This window comes from Buceros rhinoceros, unplaced genomic scaffold, assembly GCF_000710305.1.
Source record: "Buceros rhinoceros silvestris isolate BGI_N320 unplaced genomic scaffold, ASM71030v1 scaffold5741, whole genome shotgun sequence".
NCBI classification, from domain to species: domain Eukaryota; kingdom Metazoa; phylum Chordata; class Aves; order Bucerotiformes; family Bucerotidae; genus Buceros; species Buceros rhinoceros.
Genome location: NW_010395901.1, coordinates 155507 through 174773, shown reverse-complemented (window position 1 = coordinate 174773; position 19267 = coordinate 155507). Strand labels below are relative to the sequence as shown.

The window sequence follows — 19267 nt, the reverse complement described above, 5'->3', positions numbered from 1 at the left end:
GTTCTGAACTCTTATGTTCTCATACTTTTTTAGTACATTTCTCTGGGTATAGAACCAGTTAAAATGGAAATTAAAGTATAGCTCACCAGTATGTCAGGGTCATGCACATCCAGTTTCTGTTCTTGCACAAAGATGCATTTATATGAAGTGGTGTATATTTTCTGACTTTAAATAAAAAAAAAAAATAATTGTTAGGTGTTTCTGAATATATAAATATAGAAGTTGTTGGTATATTATCATATTGATGGATAAAATGTCCATGGCATTGGTTTCTTCAAAAGTAGATCCTTGTAATTTTCTGAAGTTAATGCTCTGGATTGTGTTATTGCTGAGCTGAATATACTAATTCTTAGTAAGTTCTCTAACTAAAGTTTGTGGGTTTTCGTGAGCAGCTTCCAATTGAAGATCTGTGCAGCCTGACATCCCAGTCGCTAACCGTTACACTGGCGGCTACGGTGCCAGAATCCACAGAGGACGTCCTCTTGAAAGGGTTTTCCATACTGGGGATGGAGGATGAAAGGATTGAAACAGCACAACAGGTAAGTGAGGCTGAATAACCTGCAAGTTGCAGTAATCTTCTTCAGGGAATTCCGTGAATTTCTGTGCCTCTTGCCTAGCTTTTGGTGGGTTTGTTAATTTTTATGGGCCATTTTCAAGATGCATGAAGAAACTTGGGGGAAAAAAATCGCTGAAGTCTCAAGTCTTAAGTGCAGCTACTTGCACTGTTTTGGAGTCTTATGTGAGAGTGAGGTACCCCTTCTGTAAGGTGGTGTTGCTCATACTATAGAAGAATGTCATGCCCACTCCCCCCTTTTATCATGTGACAGCCTTGTTCTTGTGCAAATAAAACCTGATAAAATTCAGTCTTTCCCATTTTAATGTAGTGGAGGAATATAATATTTAAGTTGGAAGGGACCTAGAATGAGAAGTTGTAGTTTGTTTGTTCAATTTATAATTAAGTTCTGAAACAGCTCTGATTTTAACAAAAGCTCATCTTCATTTCATAGATCTGTTTTGTTTTGGTTTTTTTAATTGATTGCATGTCATATCTGTATTATTCACACCATAAAATCTCTTCTAGTTCTTCTCCTGGTTTGCTCAGGTACAAACACAGATGGATCAAGATGAAGGTGCCAAGTATAGGTACGTCGTCTTCTTCAGTTCCTTTCACTGGAGGCAGTTTGAGCCTTGAAGGACTTCATCTTGTCTGTATAACGTTAGCACGTGTTCAGATTCAGCTGGCGGGGCTCTTCTTCAGTTCCTTTCACTGGAGGCAGTTTGAGCCTTGAAGGACTTCATCTTGTCTGTATAACGTTAGCACGTGTTCAGATTCAGCTGGCGGGGCGTGGGGGAACGTGTTGGAGCAGCCGAAGCTTTCCAAGGCAGTATGCCCCACGCCTGTCCTTGGAGGTTATTGCCCTTGTGGCAGAGCAGTTAAAAGGGGTGCAGGTTTCTGTCTGAACTACCCAGTATATTAAGACAGATTGAATTTACTTTTGGCTTATAGACAGGGCTGTAGGCAAAGGCAGTCTAAGAGCTTTCCAACTGCCGCTGCTATTAAAATGGCATCCTCTAAGGGAGGACAATGTAAGCAGGTGTGGCTGGTAGTCATTTCTGCTCTTGCCATTCAGTTCACCAGTGGCTGTGATTCTCTATCCGCATTCCCTGCATTTCTTGACACTTTGCTCAGCTCTAGTTTTGAGACTTCGCATTCTCATCTATTTATGTCTGACTGACTTTTCCATGAGGCTCAGAAGAGCCCCTTCCCACTGGCTTTCGTCGTTACTTCTCAAGAGTTTGAAGTACAGCTGAATGGCTTAGCCATCATGGAAACTGGCTCTTGTGTTTTGAGACTTTTCAGACTTGCCCTTGGCCACAAATGGGTGCTGCTGTATTCCACTCTTCTGTTTTTCTCTGCTTTACTTTGATCTGTCTCTTCCTGTCTTGCTCTGACATTTGAAGATGTGATGTTTCTTAAAAGCGGAGGTTTAGGCATATGCTAAGCCTGTGATCAGATCATTAACAACGTAAAAAGAGGCACCCTTGCGCTTTGTCAGTCAGCGTGTTCGTTACACCACACACTGAAGTGAGCTGTGGATGCAGAGTGGTTTGTAGGATGGTCAGTGTGTAATTGTTTGCAGGAGGCCAGAGGAGAAGCTCTTTGCCTGTTGTATGCTAAAGAGTTGCACGTGACTACAGAGGACTGCGATTTTACTTGCTGCTTTGTACGTGGTAAAATAGAGCTTAGCAGTTTTACCTGACATCCAGAAGGAATTAATTTTAAATGTTTTAGTCAAGCTGAATGCTTGACATATATTTAGACTTTATATCTGCATTGAGCCTTAGAGAAACTTGGTGACATTAGGTACTAGACCTATTTCATTTAAGCCCCTCACAGTAAGTTTTAAATCCTCTGGACAATTTCAGCTGCTTGAGAGTGAAAGTAATTTCTAAATGGAAACTAAAAATTGTTTAGAGGAAGAGACCCAAATTAACACTCCTGCTGGAAGCAAGTCAGGTAGAGTATGGCTGCTGGCAGGTGCCTGTGGTAGCCACTTTATTTGTGCTGTCTGTTTAGACAGTGTTTGTGTGCTCTAGAGTAGCCGCGGTGCATGCTGCTGCTCTCCGGGTAGGCTGGCTACAAGGAGTGTTGGGGAAATGGAGTTACTGCAGTGGCTATTCCAAACCCTATAGCCTGTTACTTCTGTGGCACAGAACACCTAGTGCACTCTCGCTTGATGCAAGTGGTCTTTTATTCCTGGAGAGGGAGAGGTAGCGGTAGTGTCCCTGCAGGCAGTTGGGTTTGCAAATACAGAAAGTGAAATTTTACTTCCGTAATCTGTTGATTCTCTTTTTCTAGACAGATGAGGGATTACTTGTCTGGCTTTCAGGAGCAGTGTGATGCTATCTTGAACGATGTGAATAGTGCCCTACAGCACCTGGAATCGTTGCAAAAACAGTATCTTTTTGTGTCCACAAAGACAGGAACGCTGCATGAGGCCTGTGAACAACTTTTGAAAGAGCAGGTAATCTTTGATGGGAGGACTACTGGAAACTTCTAAGATACCATGGATAAAGGGTTTTTTTTCAGGCTGGGAAAACTTGTGAGCTGTGGTGACAATCTCTCCATTTGTTTTGGAGCTCATTTTTGCTGTGTTTCGCTGGCAGGGTGTCAGGCTCTGTGTAGTAAAATGTTTCAGTATGTGTTGATACTCACTTTAATCGATGATAGCTAGCTGAGGGAAGCTTTTGTAAACTGATGTTTCACAAGCGCAAACTTGATTGAGATTAATAATTCATATAATTTACAGAAGTATTTGGAGCTGGTTATTGCAAGAAGAAATGTTTTTCTTCAAGTTACAAGCTTATTTCCCAGAAAATTTCCCTCTTCTTGCAAACTGCTCCAACAGCGATATAGTGAATGTGTCTTTTTAGCATAACTGGATAAGGGAGAAGTTTTAAATTAGGCTCCAGTCCTGAAATACAGGATTTCTACAGTTCTCTGAAATACTGATGGCAGCATTGCTGACTGTATGCAGTACTATCTGTGAAATGCTGACAAACCTGTAGAATATGTTTTTAAATACACTGTTGAGAGTGGTGTGTCTTTCTCTGGGAAGAGAGGGCAAGAGAAAAGTGCTGTACGCTGCATCTGTTGTTGTACTTACTTAGTTGCAAGATGCACAGAGCTAGTTAACACTGTTGTGTGGTGAGAGCTGAAAGGGAGGCTGCGTATTTTTAATACATATTTATATAAATACATATTTAAACCACTTACTACGTTGCTGATTTTCTTTTATTTATTTTTTAATAGTCAGAGCTTGTTGACCTGGCTGAAAACATCCAGCAGAAACTTTCTTATTTTAATGAGCTGGAAAACATCAACACAGTAAGTATTATTTCACTGTTAATAGTCTTAGAAAGTGTACCGGTCTAAGTTACTTGGGTTCCTTACAATGATGCTTTGTCTTGTTTTCCAAAGAAATTGAATTCCCCTACGCTGTCCGTGAACAGTGAAGGATTCATTCCCATGCTGGCTAAGCTTGATGATTGTATTGCATATATTTCATCACACGTAAGTAATTCTGTATTGGTTTCAGTTAAATATTAATAGTTCCAAAACAATGTATAGACGCTATTTTTGTGGGGGTTTTTTCTGCTATAAAATCTTCTCTCTTCCAAATACAGTAAGAAAGCAAAGATGGTGGTTTACGAAGGAAATTTTACTGAATATGCTTCATAATCTGCTTAACTGTTATAAATAACTGGGTTTAGTTATTATACAAATTAACATTTTTAGCTAGTAAAAGTATTTTAAGTTTTTATAAATTTTCAACTCTTATTATTCATATTAAAAATTTTTTTAATTTCTTTCAGCCAAATTTTAAAGACTATCCTGTATATTTGATTAAGTTTAAACAATGCCTTTCTAAAGCTATGCACCTTATCAAGACATACACTGTGAATACACTACAGAACCTCACAACCCAGTTGATGAAAAGGGTAAGGTGAATCAGTAAGTGTAACTCGAGCTGTACTGAAATGTCCGTTGTAACGCTGAAGTTTTCTTCTCTGTTCTGTTTTGTTTTTTTTTTTCTGAAGGTGGGAGGTGTCAGCAGTTTTATGTGAAAATAGGTCAGTCCTGTACCACAGTGTTTGTGCAGATTAGCCAATATTTGGCTGAATCTGACCTAGTGATCCAAAGAGACCTAGTGATCCAAAAGATTTCAAAATGGTAATAATTAAAAAATGCAGGTAATAGAAGAAGGTGAGGTAGGTGAACAGTAACCTCAGTGAAGGCGAGGGATGGATAAACAACTGAACTAGAGAGGCACAACCAGCTGGTCCGACAGCACACTCTCTTGAACCAGCGTGTGCTCTGCAGCTCTGAATCAGAGGGTGCGCAAGAGAAATATGGGTACTGTGGGGGTCTGTTTTCTAGGGTGATCATTAGAGGCAGAGAGAGGTTGCAGGAAATACTTGAAGGAAGCGTACGGCAGCTGGGTGTTGCAGGATGAAAACTGGTGAAGCATAACCACTGAGTTCGTGATATGACTCTTTCAGTATTATATTCCATTAAGTTTTTGGGTGCTCTTGGTCTTTTAAATCTTTCTTTTTGGTAATTCTGCAGTGCTTTGTGTGGCTGCAGAGATAAACTGTGACAGGTTTGGCAGAGTCTTTTGAATAGTTTTAACGTGTAGACAGCAGTGTTAGAGAGTCACATGGAAGAGTTAGGTGCTTTACCGCCGCTCACACCAGTGGAATTTAGGTATAAAGATGAGTAGGGATTTTTTCTGGTGTCATTAAAACATTTGTAGTCTCGTGCTGCAATATTTTGGCAGAGGAGAAAGGAGGGGGGAATGTCTTTTTCTGCCCACTTTCTTTCTCTGATGAGTTTTTGTATGCCTTGTGCTTAGTCCAATTACAGGCAAACCTGTTGTCATGTGGGGTAACCAGTGAAGTTGAAAGATGCTAGAGTTGAGAACTGACAGACCTAAAAGAAAGGGATTTGGGGCAATGTTAAAGGAGGCATGCTGAAGGATACTCCTGGAATGAAGATCTTGGTTAAGTGGCATTGAACATTTTTCATGTTTGGTACAAAACTAGGTTTTATTTTTAAAAAAAGTGTCGTAGTTTGGTTTGATGCCAATGGATTGACGTGAGTGAGCTGAATTCAAGCAGAACTGAACATCTCTGATTAAAGCATGTTTACAGAAAGAAGTTAAATGTTATTTCTGGATTTGATTTGCTGCTTAGCAGTTTTAAGTCAGGCAAGTGACCTCTTTTAGCAGTGAGGTGACCTCCTCTTTCCCATCTACGTGGGCATTTTGTAGATGTTTTGCGTATTTCTCTGTAACATCTGATGTCTGATTCTGCTAGAAGTGCAGTACTGGACCAGTGGTCTTTATTTGTAATCAAGCATTAAGATTTCCTATTGCAACACATCAAGAACACTACTGTGTTCGTAGAATGATGATCGGGTTGCTCTCAAGGATGTAAGCAGGAGGTGGGGAATGTGGAAGAGATTTCCTGCCCCCACCACGTTTCAAGGGAAGGCCATCGCTTCGCTCTGTCATGAGTAGGGGTAAGGGGAAGAAAGACTGGTGGCTAAACTGAGTTTCTGCTCTTTGTTAGTGCTAGAATTTGTCTAAGATCAAGCTGTCTGCTCAGCTAAGCTGGGGAGCCACAGGGATAACTGCCTCAAAAATTTGTCATTTCAGTCTCTTCCCTCATCTGGGAAGTGATAGGATGAGAAGAAATGGTCTCAAGTTGCACCAGGGGAGATTTAGGTGGATATTAGAAAAAATTTATTTACAGAAAGGATTGTGGAGCACTGGAACAGGCTGCCCAGGCAGGTGGTGGAGTCCCCATCCCTGGAAGTGTTTAAAAGGAGTGTAGATGTGGCGCTGAGGTATGTGGTTTAGGGACCCTGATAGTGCAGAGTGAACGGTTGGACTTGATCTTAACCAGATGATTCTGTGAGCTGAAACTTATCCCTGGGACTGGCAGGTAAAAGGGAAACTTGTTCCATTTTAGTACTACAAATTAAGGAGCAACAATCAGCGCTACTGTAGCAGGTCCACAGAAAGTTATTGTCTCTAATGAAAAATGCCGTAATTACTGAAAATGTTCCTTTTGCTGTAGAGACTGTTGGTTGAAACTTTTGTTTTGGGTTTTGCTCTTCCATCGGCTTTATGTGAGTTCTGAAACAAGCTTGCCTTTCTGGGTAGAAAGTGGCAAAGAGCTGCTCCCCAGGCAGTATAAGCATAGAGAGCCAAAACCCTGTTTTAGAGCCTAATTATCTCAGCCATTAGATACTAGAAGCCAAAAATAGTATTTTCCTTTTTAACCAATTACTCATTTCTTCCTTCAGGATCCTTCAGCTTTGCCAAATTCTGACAATGCCTTCACGCTGTTTTACGTGAAATTCAGAGCAGCTGCTCCCAAAGTCAGGGTAAGTAGGTTGGTAACTAACTGATAAAAAGGAAACTCTGGGAACAGAATGTGAATTTATTGGTAGTGTGAATGCAAGGATTGCATATTGTGCAAGTGTGAATGTCCAAAGATTGCATATCGTGTCCATGGAAAAATACTGCAAACTATTTTCCAATTGGAAAAAATAATTTACTGTTAATACTTTTTTCTTTTTATTGAGTAGACTCTTATTGAACAAGTAGAGCAAAGATCTGAAAAAATGCCAGAGTGAGTATGTCTGCATATTTTATTTTCAACAATTTCAAGTTTTAAAAATCTTCACTTTTGTTCAAGTATTGTTTAACATATTACTTGTTTAAAAGAAAGTTTTAAAAATTGAAATTGTGTCGACCTTAAAGAAGGTATTAGAATTAATTTAATGTTTACTAGATAATCAGCTTCAGGTTGCAGTTACTGTTTTAATTTCGTGGCTAGGTATCAGCAAGTTCTCAATGAAATCCATCAGTGTTACCTCGACCAGAGGGAGCTTTTGCTTGGTCCAAGTATCGCTAGCACTGTTACAGAATTGACCAGTCAGAACAACAGAGATCATTGTGCTCTGGTAGGTCGAGTGGTCATGTGTTACGGTATGTTTTAATCCTCCCTCTGCCAAGTAAAATATACTTATTTCATTCAATTTTTTACATGCAAAATTATTACTTTCGTCATTTTGAATCATTAAAATTTCACTGATATTTTCAAATAATCCTTGTTTTCTGGAAGATTACTCTGTAAAAACTCTTCTCTGCTACAAACCTCACAAAGGGGTATTTGCAAAAGCACAAAATGTGGTTATTTAAATTTCACCAGAAACAAGAGACAGAAGTTGCACAATGAGCTTTTACCACTCTAGTAACATCTTTTCAGTCCTATTTCTGTAGCTGATCTTAATTCTTAATTGCACAAAACTTCAATTTAATCATGGCTGTAGTAATAATAATAATACAATATATAATATAATATATAACAATAGTGTCTGTAATACCTCCTGTGGTACTGATGCAAGGAGAATAATTTAATAATCAAGTATTTGTATTTCTGTGGATACAGGTACGAAGTGGATGTGCCTTTATGGTCCACGTGTGCCAGGATGAACACCAGCTTTACAATGAGTTCTTCACAAAATCAACACCAAAACTGGAGTAGGTGGTACATGCTGGTTTTGTTTTACTGCGTGTTGTATTTACTATGCTGTGATATAGCAGGCAGTGTTATATGGCAGATAGGGTTGTGTTAAAGTGGTTTGGTAAGAACCAGTTGAAAAAACCACCTTAATCACTTTATGCATTAGAATTGTACGCTCTTTTGTTTTCTTTTTTTTTTTTTCAAGTGAAGCCGATAGTTTACGTGTTCCATAAATAATCTGAGTAATGTAAGCGCTCTGCGGATGGTCTGGAAGAGACAAAGACACACAGTTGCTTTGGAAATAGCTGTAGAAGTTTACAGTGCTACAGGTCTCAGCTGCTTCTGCACTTCCTTTATGCCAACAGTTTGCAGAGTCAGTTGCAGAAGTGCTTTTCATTTACGTCTGTGCAGAATTAAGCTGATGAACTCCAGCCATTTTTCATCAAGAATTTAGAGTTAGGGAGCTGCCCTTACTGTCAAGGAGTATTTGCATGAGCCTGTATGTGGGCTGAACAGAAGGCAGGGTAGTGGACACGTGGCAGGCACAGTATCTGTATCTACTCCGCCTAGATCTAGAAGAGGGACAGCTTGTAGTCTTCACGTGGTGATTGCATTTTAAAGGTATTGTAAGTTTTTACAACAAACCTGTTGTATTAGAGCAATTGAGTAGATTATGTTCTAATAATGATTGAGTACTTGGAATCAGCGTTTTCTCAAGGGGAAATTGGGGGTATGATTCTGAGTTCAGCAAGAGCATTTCTGTACACAGAAGCCTGGTAAACTGGTTTGCAGTATCTTCCCTTTCTGACAGGTTGAGTTTTTGGTTGGTTTGTTGTCTATTTGAAATTGAATTCAAAACTGTACCACCATTTTAAGCAGTTCCTACATCTCTCCTACGTTTCTCAAGAGACTCTGTAGGAAATCAAGGGTGCATGTTTTAAGCAGTCTTTTCTTAAGTCTTCTATGATACTGTGTTGCATTGATTTCTCACCCTTCTTTTAAAAATCTTTACCATAAAATAATCCATGTTCATGATAACATTTTATTTTGGTATTGCAGCATCCTGAAAGTGTTTTGATTTGTTTTCTTTTCTTCATAGTGAACTCTTGGAGAAGTTATGTCTTTCATTGTATGATGTCCTGAGGCCAATGATCATCCATGTCATTCACTTAGAGACACTTTCTGAGCTCTGTGGGATTCTCAAAAATGAGATGCTTGAAGATCATGTACAGAACAATGGTAACTTGTAGATGGAACCTGATTGTTTTTAACTGTCTTTTTAACTGATAAAATTATTAAATAGCATAGGTAAAAAAAATCCCTAGTTTTTTTCTTTCTAACAGGTCTTAAACGTGTCAAAGGTTATTTTAAATAAATTATGTTTTCATTTATATTAGAAAGGTCTGTATTTGTGTGTCTGTGTATATCTTAATTTAAATTTAATATACTGAAGTTATACAGTTGTATTTTTCTCTGGATTGTACAAATGCAAGCAAGCATCGATCCAGCAAGTATATGTGCACCAGGACTGATTTAAAAGAACTTTTCAAATGAATGAATTCCTTTGCTTGACCCTACTAATGTAGCATCTATGCAGAGCTTTCTGCATACATGACGATAAAACAAGGAATTAAAACCTCATTTTTTTGTTATTCTTGTCATAGTGTAGTATCTCAGACTAGAAATTGTAATTTACCAGCTGTGTAACTTCTTTGCTGGAAGATTTTGGAGTTGTGGAAATGTTCATACCTCATAGTCTCGTAGAAGTGAGCTGACCATCAGAAAAAAAATCTGGTATCTCATTTCCTTAATGTGACTAATGCATAGTGGAATCATTTCACAGTCTTAACCTCGCACCAAGCAATAAACAAGAATCATACTTAGTAGCTCTTTGTCTCTGAAGCTGTGCCAATATCCTGAAGAATTGCCCTTTTTCCTGGAAGTAGAATTGTAACACTGTTTGGAATGAGGAAAAAATTGGTGACATCATCTTTTGTCTAATCTTGAAGTGTCTTTCTACTACCTAGACTCAGGCTGATACAGTATTTCTTAAGTTGGACTTGAGCTGCTTTGGATCATCTGTTCTGGTAGGTAGGTAGATGAGTTAGCTTGTCAGCTCCCAACAGTCACAGCACAGACATTGGCTGTGGTAGAACCAAAGCATGTTGGTTTGCTGTCCAGGCAGAAATGGACTTGATGTACCCAGGTCTCAAGTAATTAGAATGCCTAATTCTAATGTGGCGTCTGATGTTATCAGAGTGAGATCACTTTTTCACCATCTAATGAAAATTTGGGGAGCTGAAGCAACTGCAGTATGGAGTTCAATAATTCCTTGTTTATCTTGAATTTGTCTGCGTGCTGCTGTTCCAAAAATAATCTGACTGTTGTTATGGTTCTATATGCAGTACTTCAAACTTTGGTGTCTATAAGCCTGTTTTTTAATTAACAAATTTTTGTCTTCTTTTTACCTTTGTCAGCTGAACAACTGGGTGCCTTTGCAGCTGGTGTCAAGCAGATGCTAGAAGATGTACAAGAGCGTCTTGTCTATAGGACACATATTTACATTCAGACTGATATCACAGGCTACAAGCCTGCACCAGGTGATCTTGCATATCCTGACAAGTTGGAAATGATGGAGGTATAGCACCAGCTTTTTTCTGGTCCTTGATTGGTTTTTTTTCTATATGCAGTATGTACAGTTGTGCAGTGTAGTGTTTTGCAGATGAGGTTTTCCAGTTCTTAGGTGCATGTAGTATTACTGGCACCACGAAATTGGCACCTGCTGATTGAACTGTGACCTTAAACTAGATATCAGAGAACACTTTATGTCAGACTCAGTAAAACTGACAGTAGTTCTCACAGTTAACAGTTTTATCTAAACTTGAAACATCCAATTTTTTTTCTCAACAGTAAATTTTCATTTACTTTTATAAGCAGGAGGTATTGCCCAGTGCATTTTCTAGGTGAAATGAAGAGAAGCTTTAGACAGGCACACTTAGCTGTGAGTTTTCAAAATACTGATCAACTGGTTTTTGGTGTGTGTATGTATACGGTGTGCTCGAACACTGTGAGGGGAGGCTTGCTTGTACCTTTAGGTGATTTAACATGTCAGCAATGGTTTCCAATATCCTTTTTCAAGTTCTTAGCAGTATTAGCTATATTTGTAGTCATTCCAAGCCCTTTGAGTCCCTGTTCCTGTCGAAAGAAATCAAACTAAATCTACTTACTTTAAAAGGTTAATACTACACTGATGAAGGATTTCAGAATGAAGCCACTCACAGAAACAGCAACCAATGAAAGGCATTAAATTAGTTTTTGTCTAGATCAAACTGCGTTTGATATGAAGCTGAAAGGTAGCGTTGCAAGGAAGGGCTTAAGCAAGATAAAGACCTCTCCCCAGCAAAAAACTGTTGCTATTCACTTAATAATGAGAGACCCGAGGTGTCAAAGGATTGAGTTCACTAAGAACTGCAATTCTGACATGGACTGGCAAGATCCAGATTTTATTCCTCTATTCTGCTTTCCATCTATCTAGCTTAGAATATTATAGGACTTGTCTGCAGCTGACCAGTTCATAGAGAAGCTGTTGTTTAACTTCTGGATGAAAGCATTACTTATATAAACCACAGAAGCTTTATAGCTATATATATGTTTTGCTGTGGGCTGGAAGAAATTAACGTTGCGTAACTTACCTTATTCTGTTCACTTCTTGCCTGTAATCAGACAAATACTGAGAAACTTCTTAGTACTGCACTCATGTTGCCATAACCTTTGGTTTTATACATTTCTAAAGCTTTTATGATGTTACAGTTTTTGCTTTGGTGATTATAGGGGATATTCATAGGATTTTAGGAAAGCATTTACAAATCCTGAGGCTGGTGAGTTGTGGAATACTTGCCCTTTATACTGGAAGTTTAAGGACTAATATGCTTTTGAAGAAAAAGCAAAAATAGAAATTGAGAAGCTCAACACAGAAAATGTAGCAAAATGGGATCCCTCCATTCAGAACAACTAGTGATCAGAAATTTTGCCGGTATAACTTCTAGGAGTACAGGTTTGTTTGGTTTGAGTTTTTTCTGCTAAATTGTGCAAATAGAACTGGATAAAAAATTATCTTGAGAGCTTTTTAATGCTAGCTATAATTTCTATCAGGCCTTATTTTCAAACTATGATCCTGTGACCGCACAGTCAGGAAGAAGATGACAGTTTTAAGTTCATTCTAAATTGAGAAATTACACTGCACTTCATATGTCCTCGTAAGACTCCAAGTTTTGCCTGGGTTGAGATTCACTTTGCTACTTGATTGCTTTTAAACCTCAAAACCTTTCTATTTAGAGAGACGTTTTGTCTGAGTAAATTAATTATTAAAATGTTAAAAGCACAGGGCAGAAATATTTCTTGTGCTGTTCTGCTCAAATATTAATGCAGTGCTTTGCCCATTCTTGCTGCCTCTCATTGCTTTGAAGCAGACCAAGTAGTGAAAAAGCCTGAAGTGTGGAAGTGTTGAGTAATGTTAGGGCAAAGCTTTTTCTTCAACTCTTGCACAGAAAAAAACTAGGGAGTACCTTAGGGTCATCTGCACGTATCAGTTACAGGAATAAAGCCATCACAGAAATTATCTGTATGAAATCCAAGTGAGCATTGAATTGGGTTTTCCCCTATTTAGAGCTTGTCTTTCTAGGTGGCTTTAGTGGTTATTATTTAGAGATCAGTAAAAACAGGCAAAATGGAAAGAGCAGTGCTTTGCACAGATCTGTGTGATACTTGTGAATCTAAAATTGTAACTGAAATGTTTCTCCTACTGTTCTGGAAACATCTGTTTTTATTTCTTTTCATGTCTTTGAAGCACTGGGAAGCTGAGTGTAGCTGGCTTCTCTTGCAATTTATATGCTTTTCTCTATTGTAATCAAAACAGTGTGATGCTGCTTAAGGTGAAAAAAGAAATGAAAATTTTGTATATGTCTCTCTGCAGCAAATTGCACAGAGTTTAAAAGAGGAACAGAAGAAGCTGCCATCTGAAGCTTCATTTTCAGATGTCCGGCTAGAAGATCCTGAGTCCTGCAGCTTAGTTAAATCTGGTATGAAATATATCTCATGCTGTCAAATTCATAAAGCTTACAGAGCGTGAGCATTAGCTTGAACTACCAGTGAGAAACTTGCATGTATCTTAAAGGGTTATTTTCCTACAGAAATTCATGAGCGGTTTTGAGAGCTGGACTTCGTCTCATGGTTCTTAATACCTTTTTTTTGAATGAGAAGCAAATTAATCTTGTTCTTTTGGTGGCTCTTTTTGTAATCCATTCTGTGAAGCAACTATTTTAGTAACTGACAGCACCTATTGTATTGTACCTTGTATAAAACTCAGCTTCTGTATTCTGCTGCAGAGTATCCCTGCCATCAAAATGCATATTTAAGGATGCTTCTGCCTGTTAGCTGTGCTAAGATGGAAGGATGGTTTGGTGTGTCAGGCATGTCTCTTCAATGAATGCTTTGAGCATCTAGGAGTGTCTCTGCCTTTACCTGGGAAGGTGACTCCTTCCTTTGAATGCATTTCCACTTATTGACACCAGCTAGTAGTTTTAGTTGTTTACACTAATTCAGAACATAGTTCTTGACCTTTTAAGTTTGTGACCCATGTACCTGTAAATTACAGTGAACTGGAAGCAAATTCCAAGAAACATGGCCCTTTTGATGCCAGTCATCTGAATGTTATAGTCCTTTATTATGTAAGATCCATGAAGAAATTCTCCTTTTGTTTTATCATTGTTCAGAATGGTGCAGTGCTATTTTTTCCCAGCAGCACCTTTCTCAGCTCCTTGTCAGTTATTTCTCATTCCTTTTGATTACTCGGTTGTTTCTTGCTTTTGGCTTGCAAGGCCTGCAAAGGTCTTTCTGGCTGTTTCTAGCTTGGCTCCACAAGTCCCATTGAGAGTAGAGTTCATCTTGCTTCGAGCCAGGTACGTGGCATTCACAAGTCTTGTAAATCCCACCTGTCCTGTGTGGTGTAATTTGAAGATAAGTGTCTGAGATAATTGGGAATATTTGCCCTTTTCAAAGGTGCCTCTTCCCCATTTCATTGCCCGCAGGAGTAGCTGAAGTGACTAATAAATAGCCTAGGAACCTCAAACTGACAACTATGGTCTTCCAGGCCTTCTAATTACTGTGACAATAAATGTATTGTTGCAGAAAGTAGAAAGATATTGCTGAATTATTTTAGACAATTCCTGCACTGATCACATAAACAGTCACAAGTGCTTATTTCATCATTAGGTAAAACTTGTAAAATTTTACTATTTTGAATGGTTGCTAATTGGAATCAGAGTTCTGATGCTGTTGACTCAGCTGTTTCCCAGGATTAAAAGACACAAATGAAAATAATTCAAGACTTCTGACTGTCAGATGTTATGAAAATCCATTTTGAGCATAGTGAATTATTACAAAGGCTACCCAGGAGGAGCACTTTTTAATGTTTACAACCCCCTCATAACGAAGTTGGTTTTGCCATTATTTTTGCGGTTATTAACATAATCTTTAAATCTTACACTTTCTGCAACTGTTTAATCCATGTAGGATTATCCCCAGCAAAAAGGAAAGCATGAAGAAGTAAAATTGATGGTATTATTTTCCTTTTTTTTCTGAGCATCTCCTGTAGTTCCATGATCACTAACCAGTTTTTTTCTCCAACACTTTTTTCAGTAATTGTTTGATCGTTTCACCTGTTGAGTTAAGTAGGAATCTGTGTCTGTCGTTGGAGACATGCCTGTAAAAGTGACTCATTAAAAAAGGTCGAGCTGGGCCATCTCTGAAAGTGAATTCATGTCTTTCACAGCCGTGTGCCCTATACACATCAGAATTCTCTTACTGACCTGCTCAGGAGGAGAAAAAAAACCCCACAAACCCTGACTTGTTTGGTGCAATAAACTATGTGTTATTACTGTGGAGTCAGTATAAAGTGCACTCTATTGCAATCTCCTGCACTTGAAAGGACAGATGAGCAAGGCTTTCATGTATGTATTTTACTTCAAAACAGGCTCAGCAGAATCCCTTAATCCCAGGCACCAGTCCACGATTTCACCAGCAGATCTGCATGGAATGTGGTATCCTACGGTCAGAAGGACTCTAGTGTGTCTCTCCAAACTGTACAGATGTATAGACGTATGCAAAAATTTCTTTATCTAATTTTTTAAGTGAAGTTATGAAGTGTGTAGCACCATGCCTGAATATTTTAAAGTAAATTAGGAATGGACAATTGCTGGCCTTTGGTATCTCTTAGTCTTTTTGCTGCCATCTCTATGTACAAGAAGTGAACTGACAAACTTGGGTCATAATTTCCAAGACAATTTTGTATTTGTAGAATTAGAAAAGAGACTGGTTTGTACATCTATTGCTTTTGCTGTTACAGAAATACTTCAGTATCTGATGCTCAAGAAGCTTAACACACCAAAGTTGAGGAGTGAATAAGACAAAAAATAAAAAATTCTGAGTAGATCATAGAGAATGATCTTACTGCTTGAAATTACTGGGTGAATGTTTTTCTTGCTGTGTGCTTTGAAGGACATCACGCAAGATGATGTTTCTGATCTTATAAACGGTAACTCCACTACTTCTGAGAAAAAAAAAAAAATGTGGCATATAGTTTCACCTTCCAAAATGTAGGAGACATTTCCAAAGTTTAAGACAGAAGGAATCTTTATGTCTAACAGAAACAAAAGCAGTGTTTACTTCACAAGTATTTTGAGACTTGCCCTTTAGAATCTAACTTATGTCTGTCACCTGATAGCATAAAAGGCTAGGAAGTCTGTGAGAAACAATGTGGTTTTGCTTTTCTGTACGTATTGTATCTTTATTAGATGCATTTAATGCATTTCAAAATATCTTTGATAGGTGTTGTGTGAAACTTCTGCCAAGATGCTGTTTGCTTAAAAAGAGCTGGAAAATAGTAATATTTTATTGCTTAATATATCAACCTCATTAAAGATAAATGAGTATTTGCCCTTCTTTTCAGCTAGACCTCTGGAGATGAGGTTGTTTTTGTGTTGTTTGCAAGGCTCATTTATAGTGTGTCTGCACAGTGATTTATTTATTTTTTCACTGAGATACTCTAACAGAACTGGTAAGCTTTGCCTGCACCCTGTAGATAGAAGACATGAATGAAGTGGTACTGGCAAGTCTTGAGGCAGTCAGGGCTGGAGTGCTGGTGGAGGCGAACTGTGTTCTTACAACTAGCTCAGCTGTGTGATCTAGTTGCTGCAGCTTGATGAGTTGCTCTGTGTCATCTGGGCCATGGCAGCTGTCATGTTTGTTTACTTACCTGGTGCAAACGTGAGGTAATTTGAGTTTGCTTGAGGTTGAGCTCATTCGAATGATCTCCTGTCTATTGCAAGTATAAATTGCACATGCGGATAGTTATCCTGACACATGAAGTGTCTCATCAGGTTACCCAGCAAGCATCGTTGATGCTGTTAGCTGTGAATACGTTAGGTGTCACTAACCATGTCACTGCCTGGATGCAAATTGAGAGCTGGAGGGTGAACAGGGCATGCTTGAGTGTATACCTCTGTCTGGTCTAACTAGGTGCTGTAGTAAGCTTTTATGTATGAACGCTCTGTACTGTCTTACTGCATTTAGGGGATGTGGTTGTAGGTAACTAATCTAGGATTATATGTGCCGGTAAGCACATCCTTCACAAACTACGACTCTTAAATTCTGCTTCAGCTTTGCTGACACCTTTCTTTTGGTCTAATTTCCTCTTCCCCGTAGAGGGCAGTGTTTCAGGGATTATCGCAGGAGGCCTTATCTGCCTGCATCCACTCGCTGCTGGGAGCTGCTGATTCCATCAGCAAAAACAAGGTCAGAATCTGTGCTTTGGGTATGATTTCTTATTTTCCCCCTAAACATCTACAGCCGTGAAGCAGTTGTGTAGAATTCTCTTGAAATCTCAGTACAAGCATGTTGCTGTGGCCCTAGAGACCTGATGGATTTGCCAAATTTTAGTTACAGTTGATGTATTGTGAAGCAAAGAGAATGATTCAGGTACTGGCTTATCTGAAATAGTGGAACTCAGATCGCAGCAATCATGTTTATAGGCTGCTCTAACTGATGTGAATTCATCAAGTGATACCTCAAGAAAATTTTTGGTTAGAAGTCTCTGCTCCCTGTGTTTGTTTTCACTGCCTGTTACTGTTTTCTCTTTTTCTCTGCCCCCATTGTTTAAATTTTCAAAAATCTTCCTAAGTATTAAATTCACTGGGAAGATTTGTTAAGTATTCTCTGCTCAGAACTGTCTATTATCAAAAGGTTTGATCTGATGTGCTGCTCAGAATTCAATAAAGTTTCATCATGTCATTTTAAATTCAAATGTTACTTTAAGTAGTTGAAGTAAACCTTTTTTCTTGTCACAGTTCCTTTAATATGACCTCAGTAGTAATTTTCTAATTCCTTACAGTCAGGAAGTGAATTTAAAACAAAACAAAAAAATAACCAAAAAACCCCCAAACAAACCAAACCAACCAAACAAAAGTCTTAGTCTACTAAATTGTTACATTTGTATATGCAGTAAATATTTAGTAATGAAAAAAGTTTTAGGTGCTATTAGAAATGAAGAGCTGTTTTGAACTGTTTCTTCTTAAAAAAATATCTGTGAAATTGTAGTATCTTAAAAAATTCAAACCACATTTCCCTCTAGCTTGAGCCAGTAACTCTTTTGTATGTAACTGACTCAGGGTTCTACAGTTAATCATCCATTCCAGCACTGTATATCAGGTCAGCATTGCCTTAAAGTATTGCAGAGACTGATACTCATCCTGCAGTGAACCCTAGATGGGTTGGCCCAGGACTAGGATCTGTACCACTCTGTTCTTGATGTGTGTTAATTTAACATTATCTGGTGAAATCAGGCATGTAAGAATAAAAAAATTAAAGCTCAAGGAAACCCTTTCACCACTTATTTTTAGTAAACATCTCTATTTGTTAAAACTACAGATTTAAATCTAATTTCTTCTTTACTGTTTTATTTAAAATTACGTCAAGGAAAGTTCTCTTCCAGCTTGCAAAAGCAAATTTGAATTCTTGAGTCCTTCTCCATTTACCTCAATGAGCCATGAACTTCAAAGATTGAAAGCAGCACGCAGTATAAAGCATACAGCTAAAATAACAAGCAGTGCAAAACTGGTTGTCTCAGCGGTGTGAACTTGGCGTTGTTTTATTCTTTGTATCTTTGCTGTACCATTTAGAAATTAACTAAGCTTTGCATTTAATGACATGAGAAAAATGCCTCCTAAGACCTTTGCACAATACCACAGTTAATCAAGGTTATTACAGAAGCTTTAACTGTTTGGCTTTTTTTTAATCATAGTAATGATTAAAAAAATTTAGAACCTCATGTAATTCATATAAATTACCGTTGAAAAACATGAAGTAACTCCTGGCTCTTACGAAGAGTAAGTTTGTATTTTTCAAGTAATGGATACCTGTACTAATGTGGACGTTTAGTAATACGGCTGTGTAATCTAGTTCTTCTAAGAAATGTGAATAAAGTCTGAACAGTGCAGAAGTGGGATTGTTGATCCCAGAGTGGAGTTAATGGCACTACAGCCTAATGGGAAAAGCTCATTAGTAAGATTATTAATATTAGTTGTTATAGGAAGTAACGAATAAAAGTAGAGGTGTTGAAACTTTGCTCTTCATGTAATTGTTGAGGTTTTTTTACATGTAATGCATGTTCTTTCTCTTATGCTGTAGACCCAAGTTGATGGACAGCTTTTCTTAATAAAACACCTTTTGATTCTTCGTGAACAAATTGCTCCTTTCCACACTGATTTCACCATTAAGGAAATTTCCCTGGACCTTAAGAAAACTAGAGGTACTAAACAGTTGCTGGCTACAGAATGGGATGAGATTGTCCCTTAATGTGCCAGCAAAAGTTATGGTTTATTTTATGTTCACTTGCAATGACTTGTGCGCTAGTTCTAATATCTTGCTTTGTTCTTATCTTCTGAAAAAAAAACCCAAACAACATTCTCTTATTCAGGGTGATTCAAGATGTATCTAACAAATTCTTTAGTTTTGTATGAAATGCATTTGACCGCTTCTTTGCTGCTGACCTAACTTAATTTATCTATTCCTTTTTAAGAACAGCTAATTAATCTACATTTCTATTGCACAGTGA

General features: G+C 38.1%; 1 protein-coding gene across 1 annotated transcript in view; it reads left to right on the top strand.

Moving 5' to 3' along the window:
* Window positions 1-392: 392 nt before the first annotated feature.
* COG3 (component of oligomeric golgi complex 3) overlaps window positions 393-19267 on the top strand; it is a gene marked incomplete at its 5' end in the record, with an annotated part of 26914 nt that continues 8039 nt past the window's right edge. The window contains 16 exons of the mRNA XM_010145704.1: window positions 393-539; window positions 1082-1143; window positions 2861-3026; window positions 3815-3889; window positions 3983-4075; window positions 4378-4503; window positions 6875-6955; window positions 7160-7203; window positions 7411-7537; window positions 8026-8117; window positions 9200-9339; window positions 10578-10738; window positions 13073-13178; window positions 15131-15255; window positions 16861-16950; window positions 18841-18961. Of these exons, the coding sequence (XP_010144006.1) occupies window positions 393-539; window positions 1082-1143; window positions 2861-3026; window positions 3815-3889; window positions 3983-4075; window positions 4378-4503; window positions 6875-6955; window positions 7160-7203; window positions 7411-7537; window positions 8026-8117; window positions 9200-9339; window positions 10578-10738; window positions 13073-13178; window positions 15131-15255; window positions 16861-16950; window positions 18841-18961 (1756 nt within the window). The remainder of the gene's footprint in view (window positions 540-1081; window positions 1144-2860; window positions 3027-3814; window positions 3890-3982; window positions 4076-4377; window positions 4504-6874; window positions 6956-7159; window positions 7204-7410; window positions 7538-8025; window positions 8118-9199; window positions 9340-10577; window positions 10739-13072; window positions 13179-15130; window positions 15256-16860; window positions 16951-18840; window positions 18962-19267) is intronic.